The 18901-nt window shown below is 34.6% G+C and overlaps 3 protein-coding genes across 3 annotated transcripts in view; 1 reads left to right on the plus strand and 2 right to left on the minus strand.

The window, feature by feature from the left end:
• Positions 1–2226: 2226 nt before the first annotated feature.
• LOC126979784 (uncharacterized) overlaps positions 2227–18901 on the minus strand; it is a 193436-nt gene continuing 176761 nt past the window's right edge. Inside the window, exon 2 of the mRNA XM_050829319.1 lies at positions 2227–2277. The gene's annotated coding sequence lies outside the window, so the exon portion shown is untranslated. The remainder of the gene's footprint in view (positions 2278–18901) is intronic.
• Positions 5589–8308, plus strand: LOC126979763 (uncharacterized). The gene is made up of 2 exons (XM_050829285.1): positions 5589–5963; positions 7098–8308. Exons 1-2 carry the CDS (start codon positions 5665–5667, stop codon positions 7975–7977), a joined length of 1179 nt encoding a protein of 392 aa, XP_050685242.1. The 5' UTR covers positions 5589–5664; the 3' UTR covers positions 7978–8308.
• Positions 6000–8431, minus strand: LOC126979843 (uncharacterized). Its single transcript, XM_050829406.1, has 2 exons — positions 8245–8431; positions 6000–6777 (listed from the first exon to the last, which is right to left on the minus strand). Exons 1-2 carry the CDS (start codon positions 8429–8431, stop codon positions 6164–6166), a joined length of 801 nt encoding a protein of 266 aa, XP_050685363.1. The 3' UTR covers positions 6000–6163.

Consider the following 18901-nt stretch of genomic DNA (forward strand, 5'->3'; position numbering starts at 1 on the left):
AACGCGCGGCAGTAGCCGCAGCAATATTGTAGTAATATTGCTTAAAGGTTGTTCCGAAATTATATTAAGGAAATTTGATTTATTCAGGTGAAATATGTTTATTTTTAAAGTAATTCTATATTTTCTGTCGCCATTGAAGCGAAGTGTTATCCGATATAGCGCGAGTGTGATTCACAAATAAAGGGTTCCGTACCACCGTATACCATATACAAGCACTTAAGAAATACATCTGCGAAAAAAAAACTTGTCTGGTTTCTGTACACTCGGCCAAAATTCAGCTGTATAACTATTACGGATTAAGAGGTACAGACTTCTGACAAACAGACGGACAGTACTACTTATGGGATTATGGGATTCCCTATCCTTTCGGTGTGGAACTCTGGAAAAGGTTATCGATCAGTAGGCCATCACTCCGTGTATATGTTCAGTTTACTTGCTAGTCCCACGAGAGAATCATTTGAATACAATTTACATCGATCACCCTTCACCGACCACTCGAACCAGATAACTATTCTGGCCACAAACATAATTTCGTTGGTAAACAAAAAATATTTAGGGGACATCGACAACTGAGTCTAATCAAATACAGAAGGGATGCACAGCTTATCCTTCTCAGATCTGTCGACGCAATCTCCCGCCAAATTGTGATTTGATATCCAATATCACCTTCCCCATCTTTTTAATATTAACACAGCGTGCTCATAATAAGCCATTGTGCGCATACAGATAAAAAAATATGAGAAAATTGATAGTAATCTATACTTTGAGGCATTTGCGGTGAAATTGAAATAGAAAAAACATTAACGACTACATTTATACTTTCAGCAGGTATAAACAAAATCAGTTACATAGGGTCTCTTGCTGTTAGACAACAGATAAAAAACAGGCCACGTTTATTACTTTAGTGTGCGTGACAAGCTACGTCTTACACTCGCGATTTGTATGACACTTTGTGTTAGTATAATTGAATTGCTCAAAATATAAGTTAGTTCTAAAGTCTATTTTTATTCGACGTTTTCACAGCTGTCATAGTCTATCTAGATGTTTGTATCTAAATGATATAAGGTTTTCAGTTGTATGGGCAGTCTACAACTGCCAATGTTTTTATTACATTTACCACCTGAACGTTATGTACGCCCAAGTCCCTAGAAATTATTAAAATTTATCTATTTTACACTTATACCAAATTAGACCCAAACATATTTTAAATTCATCTCCAATTCAACATCCTGCATTTATTTAAAAAAAAACTTAAAAACTAATCTGTATTATAATATTCTTAGATCATACTATATTCTGAGTCCAAATTTATTAATGTAAAATCAATTCCGTCGCTTCAAAACCGATTAAAATAATACAATTACAAGCTACCCTCTAACATAATACAAAGTCATTGGCCAATTAGATTATAATGTTACATTGACACGTGTTACGCATGCGCCGGATACCCAAGTTTGACAGCTAAACAAACATGGCGTCAGATCGCTGAATCAAATCTTTATTAATATTATATCAGTAAACCCACTGTTCTTTGTGCAAATATAATTTTAGTAATTACACCGTTTCTTCCCCTATTATTTTATGGGGACGAGGATAAACGCTTCTGTTTGACTTTGGGGAAATCATTTCTTAAACAAACATTGGTGTTTTGAAGAGCTTCCCTTTTTACGGAGAAAGAGCAAGCTTTGAGGTTTGACCGCCTATTGTTAAGTGGCTGTGGAGTTAAAATAATTAGAAGACAAATAAGTCATAAGTAGAGACAGGTACCTACCTGAAACTTAGTACGTACTACCCAAAACATTTCTATTAGGCTAATAAAGTGTTAGGGTACCGACTATTTCTGTGTTTCGGACCAATCAGATATCCTTCATCAGGTTGAGTGTATAAGTTCGTGGTGAAGTCCCGCCTTACGCCACTGTGACGAACACGGATGAACCGCGAGTAACGAAGATTTAAATAAAAAAAATATTCAAACTAGGACTGTTAATTACTTATTGAACGTCTCGTCGTGAAAATTTATGCCTAAGAACGGGCCCAAGTAGCTCAGGGAGCTTCTTTAAATAAAATTTCGTTAAAATAAAATTTATTTATTTAAATAGCTGGAGAGCGGTTGCTCCATTCCCTGTGGTATGATTAAGAAAGTAATTATTGGTACAGTAACCTGTACCTCACAAACGTTTTTTAACAATTCCTTTGAATTTCTGGGATCCTGTAAAAGCCCATCACTCCATTTTTTTTTTTTTATGGAATAGGAGGACAAACGAGCGTACGGGTCACCTGGTGTTAAGTGATCACCGCCGCCCACACTCTCCTGCAACACCAGAGGAATCACAGGAGCGTTGCCGGCCTTAATAATTATAAAAGACTTACAAACTTGACTTCTCAGAATGGTAGACATTACAAGTTTATGTTTGGTTCTGATATTAACAATTTGTTTATCACTGTATCTAGCAAATTAGCTACTGAATATACATAACATTATCATGCATATATTGAATAAGGGGAAAAATGTTTATTTCCTTAAATTAGTGTCTTGATGATTAAAGTCAAGATGGTGAATTCTAAAACGATCTGAAAGTTAATAATAATTTTAAAATTGTATTAAAAAACGTAACCAACCTAGGCAACTTAACCGGTTTTCTATAATGTGCTATATAGTCTCAAACCATAACGTTGAAAATCATTGCGAATCCATCATAACAATTTAAGTCACAATAATTCATGTAACAAACCAGACGCGTTATAAACACCGAAAACGCGCACATAAAATCAAATAGCGCTATTTACTCAACTCGAGAATTCGACAATTAATTTACATAGTAATTTATCTTGTAATTAAGTACGCCGCAAATTGCTATCTCAGCCCTTCATAATCCTTTCGCACTGTTGCTTGCCGCTACTGGCTGGGCGGTCATAGTGTGGACATGCCTCATATATTTTCATAATTTTCTCAACTTATTGTGCATTTCTGGAAGTAATTCTACAACATTGTACCATTACAACAACAAATAATGTTAAGGTCAAAGCATCACGTAGTCTTTTAGCTCGTAATATTTGCAGCAGCAAAGTCATTGTTCATTTCATTCTATCAAATTCTTTTTAACATTCTCCTCTTTTCTATTTAATAATAACAATGAATAGTTTAGGTTAAATAAACCCTAAATTTTTTTACATGAAAGAAATTTCTTTAACAAAATTTTAAAGTTTTATCATAAATGCAGATAAAACATAATATAAGTTATCTTATTTGTTTTCTATTGTTGTTCTATTTGTTTATCTGTTTAAAGTTGTTTAAAACCTGATGATCACGCTATGTGTAAAGAAAATTCTCAAATTATTGTAAATATCACATTACTTAACCTAAATTTATATGTGTACTGGATTTACAAAGCCGGCCAAGGCAGAACCAGTAGAAAAGCTTTTTTACAAAAGCTGCCAGCTAGATGTGTACCACAGCGATGACATCTGTTGCAAAGACTGACTTGACTTAAACAATTTATCTCTGCGAACGGATAAGAAGACTAACGAGCTAATAGACCACCTAATAATAAATGACTACTTGAATCCACACGTTCTTGCCATGGAACAGACTTTAAGTACGCACATTTTTTGTAGTTAACCATACCATATTGACTTAGAAAATATATAGCGAAAGGATATTTAAGGAAATAATATTATTTTATTATAACGATAATATATATATATATATATATATTATAGATGTTGGCGCCATATTTCATTTGCTCATGTCGGAATGAACTTGTAACTGTCAGTTTCAACGTCAGTTGTCAAGTTCTCGTTTTCACTCCTCGCTTCCTCATCCCCCTTTCCGCACCCCGTGCTCTCTCCCCCTACCTCGCAGACACTTTCTCACCTGTCGGTGGATCACGCGCTGACACGCTTGCGCAGCGCTCCTTGACCCGCATATTATCATAATGTAATGGCGGACGCGCCACCTAACTAACCTCATCAGTGATAAGTGACTTAGAAGTAGTAAACGAAGAAGAAAGGATTAACATATAGGCCAGTTTTATTCCCGCGAGGGCTGCAGAGGAGTACCAGCATTTACCAAGTCAGTTCCCTCCGTCCCTGAATATCTTTCCTCAGCAGCACACCCAATAGATAAATTCCTAATCCTACAAAATTTATGACACAAATTTTATGCTATGACTGTCCCCCGGAAAGGCATATCCCCAATAATCTTTCGTCACCTACTAGTAGTGTTGACACGTCGCCGACAGACAGGATTACGGCATCTGCATCACAAAGCCGCCCAGTCGCTCGCCGCCCGCCTAGCTCACGACTACCACTCGATTTACACTTTATTTAGCTCAACAGCCTGATACCAGCTAGTGAAACAGCATCACTGTTTAGAATATTATATAGTTACTAGTAAGTAAACAAGGAAATGGTTTTTTTTTATTGTTTCAAAGTACTTGTAGTTTAATTTATTGCACGTCCCGTTAGCCCGTAAAAAGGGTATACGGTATTTTTTTATGAAAATAAGGGACAGACGAGCAAGACGTTCAGCTGATGGTAATTGATACGCCCTGCCCATTACAATGCAGTGCCGCTAAGGATTCTTGAAAAACCCAATTGACCCATGTTTAGATAGGTAATATAAGTTATTAATGTGTAAATTTACCATAAGGCAACACATTGTATACAACATGGGCTTCCTACTAAATAGATACATATGAATTGGCATTTTTAACTGATTGAAAATGAGAGTTATACAAATTTAAAGTGCAGCTCGAATACCAATTGTGTTTTATTTCAAACGAATACGCGGACAGATTTTTCATGATAATAAGGCATGAGACCAGCAGGACGTTCAGCTGATGATAGTTGATACGCCCTGCCCATTACAATGCAGTGCCGCTCAGGATTCTTGAAAGACCAAAAACTTCTGAGTGGCACTACATCTGCGCTCGTCACCTTGAGACATTTGCCCAGTAATTTCAGCTACGGCGCCCCTGAAAAAGGCGCCTTTGTGGTACCCATAATCTAGCTGTCAGCTAAGGAGCCTCCCACTAGTAAATTACATAAATCCAATTTATCCACCTACTCTTCATTTTATATACAGGCTATCGATTTTCTGCAAGTACAATTTACAAACAACAAACTATGTGATAGTTTGTTTTTAAAGTGTGTGTGTACACACGCAAGAAGTAATTCTTCTTTATAAATAAAATTTCTACCAAAAAACTCCAAAAAATTTATTACTCGTGCTATTTCCGTTTGTAGAAAACACAATATTGTAATAATGAAAGTATTAAATACAATCATTTCAATCGTGTTATTTATTTAAATAACGTGTTATTAAATATTGTTAAATTATTTTTATACAATTAGAGAGATTTTCTTTTGTTTATTTTAAAACTTGTATGTAAGTATACAAATTGAAATTATATTTTGAAATTTATTTAATTCTCGTCCATTGGTTGTGGTTTACTACACATATGAGTTATAATAGGCTAAGAGCGTGTCCACACGGCGCGTTGCGTTGCGTTGCGTCGTCGCAACGCAAATATTTTGACGCATAGCCGGCCACACGGGCGCTGCAGCGTTACTATGACGAAGTCAACGTTCCGTCGGCGCAGCGGCGACGCACAGTTGCGGCAAGTATTTTGAAAAAAATTCGCAGTCAGTCTATAGCAAATCATGGATCGGAAAAGACGTCTAGCATTGCTCCTATTACTACGTCACCGCCGAAATCGACGCAAGATCACAAGACGGTACTGGATCAGTCCTTTCATTTCATTAAGAAATCGTGATGGACAGTTTTTTTTTTTAGAATATCGGGAGTTGCTATTAGACGAAAAGAAGTTTTATAATTTTTTTAGAATGAGTGTATCCAGCTTCGAATGTTTATTGAAGTCCTTAGAACCACACATACGAAAAAACTATACTAATATGAGGAATCCAGTGGAACCAGTAGAAATGCTGGGAATCACTTTAAGGTAACTATATAAATATATTTAAGTAATAAAAATATAACAGTTTTTTTGGTTTGTTTAATTAGTAATCAACTCACAAATAATCAGCAATTGTCATAATTTTAAATTTAGACATTATTTAAGAGAGTAATCAACTCACAAATAATCAGCAATTGTCATAATTTTAAATTTAGACATTATTTAAGAGAGATATCATCCAGTAATTACAAATTAGAAAAATCGTATTCAGTTTCTTCACTTGCTTGAGATGTTTCTGGAGATGTAATTGAATTATTAAAATCAGAAATGTATGTACTTTGAAAATTTGCTGTTTGATACCCATATGGTGGTTGGTGAGACGTTGATGGGCCACTCACATATGATGATGTTTGTCCATACCGCATTTCATCTATAATTTGTATAACTTTACTTTGGAAACGGAGAGTTTCTCGGTCGGAAAATTCTTGAATAGATGGCAATATAGCTCTGAAAAAGGACATATGGCGATTTTCCGGCTCCTTGAGAAGTTTTAGTCCTTCTCTTTCAAACTCATCCATTTGCATTGCCCTTTTGCGCGCGACTGGAACATAGCGCGGAGTGTTGTCTGTGGTAATGTCATCATTTGTAGACGTAGATTCATTGTTGATTTCTCTAGGCGAGTCTAAGCTAGATTCGGTGGCATTTTGTTCCACTTTTCTCAAAAAAAGGAGTTGATTGTATAAATGATACTTCTTCAGTTTCGTAGCGCCCGAGCCCGATTTTGATGCTTCTTTTAATTTTTTTGAATATCTGAAGTAATTATCTTTTACACTTCTCCATTTTTTTATTAAATCATTACCTGCAAAACCAATAGTAAACATGATTTAATAATTTATACATAGTGAATTTCTCGATAAAATTTAATGACATATTCAGATATCGTTAACAAACACTATGTGACCGACTCTGGAATCGTGAAAATATAACAGCTGTTACATACAAAAAGCAATACCTACTGAATCAAAATGTATGCAACAGCTGCTATTTTTTTCGCGATTCTAGAATTAATTGGTTACATAGAGAAAGTTATTTGCTATCGATGTCTGAATATGTCAGTATTTTTTTTCGGGTATCTATCTATCTCATAAATGCATATTATAATAATTATTTTCTTTTCAGATACCTAGGAAGTGGAAATTCAATAACTGATTTACATTTCAAATTCAAACGGGGAAAATCTACTATTGCATATATAATACAAAGAGTTTGTCGTGCTATATGGACCAATCTTCTTCGAGACAACATCCCTGAACTGACAACTGAAAGTTTCCAAACAATAGCGAGGGGTTTTGATGTAAAGGCAAATTTTCCTCAATGTGTTGGTGCCATCGACGGCAAACATATCCGCGTGTGTAATCCTGCAAATAGTGGCTCACTTTTTTTTAATTATAAAGCCTTTTTTTCGATTGTGTTGCTAGCTATTGTGGATTCAAATTACAAATTCGTATTTGTCGACATCGGTGCATACGGAAAAGAATGCGATTCAACCATATTACAAAATTCTAAACTGTACGAGCTAATGATTAACAACAACTTACCACTACCTCAACCCCAGCCACTCTCTGGTAGCAATATACCAACCCCGTATGTATTTGTGGGTGACGAAGCTTTTGGACTGAGCAAACATATTATGCGTCCATATGGCGGTCAAAATCTCGACTTACAACAAAAGGTTTTCAATTACCGTCTAAGCAGAGCCAGAAGATATGTCGAATGCGCTTTTGGGATTATGGCTAACAAATGGCGCATTTTTCACAGACCGATAGACGTGTCCTATGACTTCGCTACTGACATTATAAAAGCATGTTGTGTATTACACAATTTTGTCGCTGATCGAGATGGTTTTAGACAAAGAGATAAATTTGCTATAAGTGTTGATGAATTTCTCCCAATACAACCCGTACATGAAGAACAGACAGCACCGAATGTCATAAGACAGCAATATGCGACCTATTTTATGACTAGAGGAACTCTGCCTTGGCAGCTAAATAAGGTATAATTGTATTATGAGGGTTTTCAAGATTTTCTTGCACCGCCAATTCCGCGATCAGTAAAAAAATAATATTTTATACCTACTCAGCGTAGTCTAGGTTAGTTTTGAGCTAAGTAATAAAATAGTACTCACGCTAATCTAAATTCCCTAAGTTTTAAAATTTTAGAGTGTCGAGATATTAATTTTGTACTGATCGCGGAATTGGCGGTGCAAGAAAATCTTGAAAGCCCTCTTAAATAAAAAAAAAAATAAATATCTGTACTGTGAACTCACCAACTTTATTTTTTCGTTCAGCTCTGAAATTCTCGTAATCAGGAAATAAAACTTTTGATATGTCTTCCCAGGCTTTTGTTTTTAAATTTTTATTTTTAAAATCTACGTTTGACTTGTCCCATATAATTTCCCTTTCCTGTATCAATGTAATCAAGTAATCTATGTCAATTTCTTCAATGGTATTCATTTTACCCTGCAAATAAAACTAAATACAAAAACGTAAACGTAAAACGAAATGAGCTTCCGTGTATCCTCTCTGTCAACGCACAAGCAACTGAGCGCTGACGCTCCGACGTCGCACGAGTACACCCCCTCCCGCTTCGTCTCGGGGGCTGCTGTCCGTCATGTGTGCGTTGCGACGACGCAGCGCGCCGTGTGAACACCTTGGTTATTTGTATGTAAAACAACGCAGTGGTAGCGCTGCGTCGACGCAACGCTGACGCAACGCGCCGTGTGGACTGGCTCTAAGAGGTGACCAGCTAACGTCAGCGTGTCAAATTTGCGTGGCGGTGTGCGCGCGCATTGTAAAAATTCACTCTGATAATTTTTCCCTAACGCGCAACGCAATAGAAGCTTCTTCAATAGTTCACATAGCTATGTTTATTATGCACTATATGTTACTCCGTGAAATTACTCTATATTTTCGAGAAAGTGTAGCCCGTACTTGGCTGTATATTTTTTTTGTAACGGCATCCCACAAAAAAACCGAAAACTTAATTCAAATTGTTAAAAGTTTAGCGTCAAAAAGTGGTTACTGCTTAAATCCAGATACGGACATAGATTTCATGACCAGAGTGGCAATTAAGAATGATTCGGTAGAAAATAAACCCCGCCCAATTATATTAAAAATGCAGGCATGATACAAAAAGGATGACTTTCTTTCATCACTAAGGAAAATAAAAAATTTAAAAGCTTCCGACCCCGCATATGCCGGTGATAATACTCCAATATATGCTAATGATCACCTATCAACCTATAATAAATCTCTTCTAAATGAGGCTAGACGAAGAGCGAAGGAAGGCTTCATGTACTGCTGGGTCAGTAACTTTACGATCATCGTTCGGAAAACTAGCAGCTCACCGGTTATTCATATAAGTTCTAGTGAATGTTTAAAGAAAATGACATAAGTGCTACCATACTGAACTCATTCATGTTATTAAAAGTATTTTAGTATTAATTGTAGTTGCTGTTTTTGCAAGCTTTATAATGTGGTTGGTTTTACGAGGGAATGTTTCTGTGAACTAGTTATTTTAATATTTATTATAAGTGCTTTTATTTATAGCTAGACAATTTTGTGGTGTATGTTTTTAAACGATTTTTGTAGGAAACTGCTTGAACAAATTTTGGATCGAATTATTACTCATGATTACTATTTATTAATACTTCTTCTAACTTAGTATGACTCTAAATATATATTACCAAAACGTTAGGGGATTACGCACCAAAACAAAACAATGATAGTAAAATTATAGTTAATCGGTGGTAGAAATATTATAAGGGAAAAGTAGATAGGAGCATCACACCATACAGTTAGTTTTACTCTATTTTGTAGTAGTGGTGTGTAACTACCTTTATTTTTTTAAAGGGCATAAATAACATGGAAAATGAACGAAATTAATTTAATTCAAAACGCAAAAAAAACTTCAGAGAATTGTACGTTCCTTCGCAGCCGTTTGTATTATACGTCAAAATTAGTTCTCTGGACGCTCGCTAGTGGCGCTTCAAATAGGCACAAAAAATTTGCTTTCAAACAGTTAGTTACAGTATCTACAATTGATTCGCTTTCCTTTTCTATATTGCTGTATCTCCGTTAGGGATAATCTACTCTCTGTGATTGTATACTAAGATTCTGTACGTATTATTTCAAATAAAATGTCTTTAATAACCATAAAATTACATTATAAAATACCAGGCAATCAGAAACCTATAAGAGATTCGTTCCGCGCAACTCCCATACGACCTACCCTCAGTCGCGTTCTACTGTATTAGCTGCTTACTCAGTCGTGTGATTAAAAATTATGCAAGCATTTGATGGGCGGCCACCGTCGCGGGATGACGCGTGCCAGTCACGCGCCTTCTCTTTATTATTATTTAATCTTATTAAAACAATGTTTTGTGTTCAAATAACTTGCTTACTTAACTTTTCTAGTGGTATTAATGATAAATACGGATTTAAAAAATTATCTTTTTCACAAATAGCAAGTTCTTTAGCAGATATCCCATTTAAGTTCCTTGTCAGACTTATAGTAAGTGGGTTGTCTGAAAATTTTCTGCCAAGGCTAAGATTTATAGAAAAGTATTTAAAATTCAATCGACACTGCGTGTCTCTGTAACCGAATTTGTAACGACTTGAGGAGGTACCTATCTTTAGTTTGATAAAAAAGGTTTATTTATTAATCAGATTAGGTCAAATTCCTAGTATTAGCTTACATGTTTTTATACCTACCAACCCAATACATATGACTAAATAAATATAATATTAAGTAAACAATTTCTTATGTTTCAAAGTGATAACCCTCACTTTTGGGATTAAATTTACTACATAAATATAATTTTAAAACAAAATTTTAAAACGATGCGGGCATTGAACCCGAGACAACTTGCTCTTACCAACTGAGCCAACCGTTCGAGTGACGTATCGTTGATAAAATCTATGACATGAATGAGAGTTGAACAAAGCAGCGGAACGCGAAGGGTCGCGTGTTAGAGTCCCGCATCGTTCATAAAATTTTGTTTTCAAATTTTATTCGTGTAATAATATTAACTTTTGCATATTCTGGCTTGATACTTTCTTTTAATATTATGTAATGTTTTTCGCGAAGCCACATTTCTAACACATAAACAACAATATGTAGGAAATGAAGTGAAATGAAAAATATTTTTATACGTGCTTGAAACATCTAGTTGTTAATATTTTTGAACTGTAACGCTGAAGATAAGCTAATAAAAAAAAAGAAAGAGCAAAATAATATCGAGTAAATTTTAACAAAACACAATTCTTTTATCGAATAAAATACCACAAAAGGAAACTTTATAAGCCGCCGAAATTTTCAAGTTCGTCCAACAAGCCGAGCGGAGCGAAGTACCGTGGGTGTTCAACCATGAAATAGGTCCCGTATATCGATTAGGGGTCTGTGTCCTCTTGAAAGGAATTAATAGACGTCTCCCTCAACTTTCCTGACGTTATTTATAGCATATTTATACAAGATATATCATACATTATACATAATATCTGGATGACCGAGCTTTGCTCAGATGTTTAAGACTGTACGAAACTGTACGAAACAAAAAAAATACGTGTGGCACTCGGGGACTGCCGCGGTAAAGCTATTGCATAGCATTTTTTATCAACTTATGCAATTATAATTATTTATTAATTTTATTTATGCAGTTTTTTTTTTGATAAAATTAATTTAAAAAAGAGCAAACGGGAAGTGAGTAAAATTTAACTTCCAAGATTTGATTACAGACAGACAACGGGACAACGGGACGGGTGAAATGAATAAAAATGCTTGCCATAATAATAAAAATTAAAAAACGTGACCAAAAAAAAATAAAGAAATAAAAAAAATCAAGACGTACCCCAGGCTCGAACCTGAGACCTTCTGCACATAAAGACATAGAAATATCTATATAGATCTAGTAAATGTTAGGTTATTTTCGTTACGGAATTTCTGGATTCGGTCTCCACGCTCAAGGCCCGCGATAGAAGCTATGCAATAGCTTAAAAAAAATTAATAGGACATCTGGATTCGAACCGGGGTCTTCTGCTTTCCGGATCACACAATCATCCCATCTGAGCTATTATAGTCTTGTATATAGTGGCGAAATTAACATTTGTAGGTATTCTAATACTCTATTGTAGCTGTTTCTCATTAAAACACGGAAACTACATTTTTTTTAATTTAAACCTAGCTAGATCGATTTCTCGCCCCCAAACTACCTGTATACTAAAGGAGGATGGCGAGAATGGACTCACATAATAAAAAAATTAAGGAAGCATCCTACAAATACAAGTTTATATTAATTATAAACTTAAGTTTAATTAAATAAAATTTTTGAGGCGCTAAGATATGGGAGTCAAAAGAAATAAATTATTGTAATTTGTTAAAAAATAAGTCATCTTGCACTAACGGAACGTTTTGCGCAATTGATTATTGACATGTACATTTTTTAATATGACAGTCATATTTTATATGGATGTTCCGACACCATCAAACTATGTCTACCTACTCAAATCAGTAATTCAGTAGTAATCCACAGTAAGATTCGATAAGATCATTATCGTTTTTTGATACTAAAATCAGTATGTAAGTATCTTTAAAAGATTTGATACCTGCTTGAAATCAACATGAATTGTGAATGCTCAATTTTTAGCTGCTGGTCAGCCTTCCACATATATATGATATTATCTATTAGGCCTAGACATAAGATATAAATTATTGATTAAACAATAGTTATTGATTAATAATTTTAGGTTATATTTTACTTTTAGGTATATCTTTTTTCTCCCACTTTTTTAGACTTACTTACGATTTGCTTTTTTCATAGTTTTGTTACGTTCTACAATTAATAATAAGTTTCCATGATGTACGTCACTTCTTTCAGTGGGTCCTAAAATACATGCATTCTCGCCATCCTCCTTTCATTAAAATCGTTGGAGCCGTTTCCGAGATTCAGAATATATATTACATACAAGAATTGCTCGTTTAAAGATATATGATAATATATACAATATATGCTTTCAAAGAATTCATAAGAAAAAAAGGGACAAAAATTTTATGATTCTTAAGATAATTAGCTTCGATTATTTTCACAGTATTAGGTATGTTATATTATTATGGAGCAGTGCAGTCGATATTAATACCATCTTTGTGCTGCAGAAGAGGGCTATTCGCGCTAAACCTAGAGCCTAAAGAATCTATAAGAGAAAAGTTTAAAGAAATGAAATATAAATCACTTTTGAATTTGCTAGAAATTGCGATAATCATCATAATGTTAACACGAGGAACAAACATAAACTTCTTATGCCTACTACTCGGTTAAGTAATAAGTCTTTTATTGGGCGATGTATATGCTTTTACAACATGATCCCAGAATAAGTACAAAACAAAATGTATTAGCAAAGTCAAAAGAATTGATAAAAAACGTTTGTGTGGTAAGGGTTATTATAACATAAATTATTTTCTCAATGATACCACAGACAGGGAAAGGAGCGAACACCCTCAGGAACTTTAAGAATATTTTTTTAATACACGATATTTCTTTGTAATCCATGTTTAAAGAAAACCTTTCTTGCGCCCGTCCTTCTCAAGTCTGAGGCACACTATTTTGATGGTAGTTTTTGACGTTCAACAAGTGATTTTAAATTTTATCTTGAATAAAATATATGAATTTGAATTCACTTAATGCGATGCATCATTTTGAGAAAGAGTATCAGTGGCGCAGCAAGTGGAAGAGAACAAAGACGTTCGTTGTATGTGGACGAGGCAAGGAAAGGCAAATCCGAGGTATTCTGTATTCTTTCTTACGCAATAAGGATTCTAAATCTTCCTGTTAAGTCAATTGCCATACTGGAAACTTAACCAATTTAAAGTTGTGCCAACAGACAATTCAATTAATTTGAAGATGTTTTGGACTTCATCAAAACTCGGGTCCATCGTGCCAATGATTGATTGAATATTTAATACATATAAAATATCAATAAACTACTAGCTGACCCGACAGACGTTCTCTGTACACTATAAGATATAAAAAACTGTATTTATGGTGATGTTATTTATATTAATCATAACATCAAGAATTATTCCGTAAAATATGCTCCCTGTTGTTATCATGAGATTGTTTCACAGTGAGTTCCACTGTCAAACAGTGCGTCTCAAAATTCTCTCATAGAAAATATGTCCATACAAAACAAATATTGAAAATAAAAATAATTATGAGTAATAAATCGAAATAAAAACTATACTACCTCTCAAGTTGGACTAAACTGCACTCCTTCACAGCGCCCAGAGAACAAATTTTGACGTATAATACAAATGGCTGCGAAGGAACGTACAATTATTCTCTGAAGTATTTTTGCATTTTGAATTAAATTAATTTCTTTCATTTTCCATGTTATTTATACATCAAGAATCAACGTAATATGGAACACAATTTTTGTTTGGAAATAGTTTCCTACCACCTGTAGATGTTTGCTGAGTTTGTCATCACTTGTTTTAGTCCCGCAGACCCTCGCTAACAACGCCAAAATGGCAAATATCAATCAGGCACAAATGCACTTTGACAGCAGCCAGTCCAGTGATATATAGTAGAGGTCAGTGGTCATAAACAGAGAGCCACTCTTGGAAATAACTCCTTGTTATTTTGAATATTAATCTAGTGGTTACACTAGTTTACGCACACATTGATAAGCCAAAATTGGACACTCATTATGGCGCTGTCAAGACTTAGGCGCGAAAACACAATATGCCCTTTAAAAATAATAAAGGTAACTTGTAAAATAATAAAGGTACTAACTGTATGGTGTGATGCTCCTATCTACTTTTCCCTTATAATATTTCTACCACCGATTAACTATAATTTTTCTATCATTACATTACATAGTTGTCCATTCAAGCTTCGTGCAAATCTATATAAGCAGAGCTTTAAGTATGAACTAGTGAACGGATAAATATACCTATATATATCCTGTATATGAATTTTTCTGTAGTCGTGGATGGCCAAATCTGAAACAATAATAAATAATAAACTTGGGATGTGTTAAAAATGTTAAACTCGCGTCAGTATGCGTGGACTGATCGAAAATTCGTAAGACAATCGTTGAAATTGTGGATTAGAGTTTATTTTTCTTAGAGATAAACTTTTTAATGTAAACTAATTGTAATAGATCTAAAGTGTTAAATTTTTATGTAATACTAGCTGACCCAGCAAACGTTGTATTGCCATCATAGTTAACAATTGTAGTAAATCAGTTAAGTAACAAAGTCATATAACTATAGGTAGCTAAAATTAAGTTTGTTTTTTACCTCCTGAGAAAGTAAGAAAGATACAAAGATTCTAATTAGTTATTCATTTTAAACTATTCTTTCAATTAGATTACTGAATGACGGGGAACACATTAAAAAAAATACAAAATTGTTGTTTTTATGTAATTCAAAATATTTTCATATTTATTCACATTTTTAACCTTCTCTGAACTTCCACAAATAATTCAAGACCAAAATTAGCCAAATCGGTCCAGCCGTTATCGAGTTTTAGCGAGACTAACGAACAGCAATTCATTTTTATATATATATATATATATATATATATAGATAAATTATCATTATTGTATACGAAAGCGCTATAAATGAATATTGTATTTAACCACATAAATGCTAGTACTTTAAACTGATATATATAGGCACTCCCGGAGTGCAACCCGTATTTTTTATATGCTAAAAAGGGACGAGACGATCAGGACGTTCAGCTGATGATAATAGATACGCCCTGCCCATTTAAATTCAGTGCCACTCAGGATTTTTGAAAAACCCAAAAAATCTGAGCGGCACTATAATTATTGCGCTCGTCACCTTGAAACATAAGATGTCAAGTCTCATTTGTCATGTAATTTAACTAGCTACGGCGCCCTTCAAACCGAAACACAATAATGCTTAGACATTACTGCTTCACGCCAGGGATAGGCCCCGTTGTGATACCCATAATCTAGCCGGCAACCTGTGCAAAGAAGCCTTCCACCAAAATTTTTTTAACATATCAGATATGAACAATAATTTCGAGGTTAATACTAAAAGCTTTTGAATTGGCCTTTAAAAATTCACACACAGAGAATTCATATTTTTGGGTGGATCTGACCATAGACTTTTTTAAAAGTTCAATCCGCGCCTGGGCTGCAGTGTCCTAAGGTCCTTCTTTCAGAAAATGTAATAATTTGCAGGCCGTTTCTACGAAAATAGTTATGAAAAATCGATTTATAAGTGAATTAATAATCCTTTTTTGAATGAAAATAGTTCAATTTAAGATCGTTTAAAACTGAAATGTATCAAAACAATTATTATTTAATAAGTTATTTATAATATGTGGATATTAAATGGTGTCAAACGAGATCGCATTACGTCGTAATAGAGCCGGCAACTGTCATTTGATGGCGCCATTGTGATTCTAAATAGTATAATCGTGATCTATTTTTTAATTACACGCCTCGATGGATATTTAATAAGGGCTAAAATTGAGTTTAGGGACTATGGTGTCAGAGATGTATTGCCAACAGAATCGTAATGTTGCAAGCTTGATAAAATTATGCATGATTTCATCGTGGCTGTGAAAGGAGTTTACCAATGGGAGGCTCCTTTGCACAGGAAGCCGGCTAGATTATGGGTACCACAACGGCACCTATTTCTGCCGTAGAGCAGTAATGTAATAATGTAAACATTACTGTGTTTCGGTCTGAAGAGCGCCGAAGCTAGTGAAATTACTGGGCAAATGAGACTTAACATCTTATGTCTCAAGGTGACGAGCGCAATTGTCGTGCCGCTCAGAATTTTTGGGTTTTTCAAGACTCCTGAGTGGCACTGTATTGTACTGGATAGGGCGTATCAATTACCATGAGCTGAGCGTCCTGCTCGTCTCGTTCTTAATTTTCATAAAAAAAATACTACATATTTTTCAATATAAGAAAAAATAGAGCTACCGCGGCACGTTCGGCTGGTATGAAAAGTGTAAACAATTTTGTTGAATACTATTCAAAACATGATAAAAACAAATAGGGCATATTATATTAAAAAAATATTACTTCAAAAATTGCTGTACACCTATTTGTGCCTTGCAGAGCAGGAAGAAAGAAAGAAAATATTTGTTTGTAACATATAATACACCAAATTACAAAAGACTTACTTAAATAACAAAACAGATAAATTTATAAAAGAAACCAAGTGGTGTCGTGGGACACCGGATAGGAACAAAGTTTCATATTATAAAAATATAAATTTTACTGATTCACTAAAAAAATGGGCAGTTTCTACTGAATTCCACTGTCTAAAATAAAAAAAAGAGTGTGTACATAGTAGCTTACTTTTATGTATGCACGCAAGAAGTTATACTTCTTTGGCGTAACAAAACAAATCCTTAAAATTATTTATTCGTCGTGCTATTCTACGTTTGTCGAAAGAACAATATTGTTAAAATCGTGTAATAAATTATTGAATATTACCGGATGCGGCTGTATTGGCTTGAACCCTTTGCCTGTCCTAATAATGGACGAAGAAACCAAAAAAAAAATATTAATGTCGCAAAGGTCAGAAAATTTCTGAAAACTTTTATTTTTAGACTAGCTGACCCGGCAAACGTTGTTTTGCCATATAAAGTATAATTCACGCGATAGTTTTATAAGTAATAAAATATTGCCTATATTATAGCCTGTACATCATTTTGTTCTATTGTCAATAGTTTTTGCAGCGCACGCAAAAATAGGTTTTCGATTTTACACCTTGTGTTACAAAATTGCAATTTTATTACGAATCCCTAATTTTGAAAAAAAAAAACATAGCCTTCCTCGATAAACTGACTACCCAACACTGAAAGAATCATTCAAATCGGACCAGTAGTACCAGAGATTAGCGCGTTCAAACAAACAAACACTGCAGCTTTATAATATTATATACATATATATATATATATATATATATATATATATATATATATAATATAGTATAGATATTGCGATAATATATTATATGATATTAATATTATATTCATATTGTTTTATTCAAGTGGACCTTTACCATGACATCATGATTTATCTAATTCTTTTGATATCACCACGAGCACTGAGATTTGATAATCTTTTTGAACTAAGTTCCTTATGGGACGATGCGGAGGGGTACCCCAACTGGGAAAAAACGTCCGGAACGTAAGATTATTATTATTTATTTAAGTATAAATAATTTAGAAGTAACAATAATTGACATTTGACACATTTCTGATAAATTACATTGATTGTTTATTTTATTTATTTAGAGCATAGTTAACAAGGTTAAACCAAACCAAGGTTAAAACATGTCCCGGGATAGCGTCGACGAGAACCGGATCAAACTTGTGTCTGAAATCGAGACTATGCATTGCAAAGTCTCGACAAAATTTAGTCCAATTCAACCCCAAGAAGACACAACTTTGTGCGTTCACCACTAAAAAGTCTCCCTTTGTCGTATCCCCTCGATTCGAGATCACTCCTCTAACTGCCACAGCCTGTATTGGCATACTTGGCGTCGATATATCGAGCGACGTTCATTTCCGTGGTCACTTGGAAGAGAAGGCCAAACTGGCCTCTAAAAAGCTTGGTGTACTCAGTAAGGCGAGACAGTACTTCACTAAAAGCCACCGCCTGCAACTTTATAAGACGCAAATTCGGCCTCACATGGAATACTGTTCTCACCTCTGGGCGGGTGCTCCCCAGTACCAACTTCTTCCATTTGACCGCATACAACGAAGAGCGGTTCGAATCATCGACGATCAAGTCATCTCCGATCGGCTTGATTCTCTAGCATTGCGTAGAGATGTGGGTTCTCTCTGCATCTTCTACCGCATTTATCACGGGGAGTGCTCAGAGGAGCTGTTCGGGTTGATTCCAGAGGCCGAATTCCACCATCGGACATTACGT

Source organism: Leptidea sinapis, chromosome 4 (assembly GCF_905404315.1).
Source record: "Leptidea sinapis chromosome 4, ilLepSina1.1, whole genome shotgun sequence".
Classification (NCBI taxonomy): domain Eukaryota; kingdom Metazoa; phylum Arthropoda; class Insecta; order Lepidoptera; family Pieridae; genus Leptidea; species Leptidea sinapis.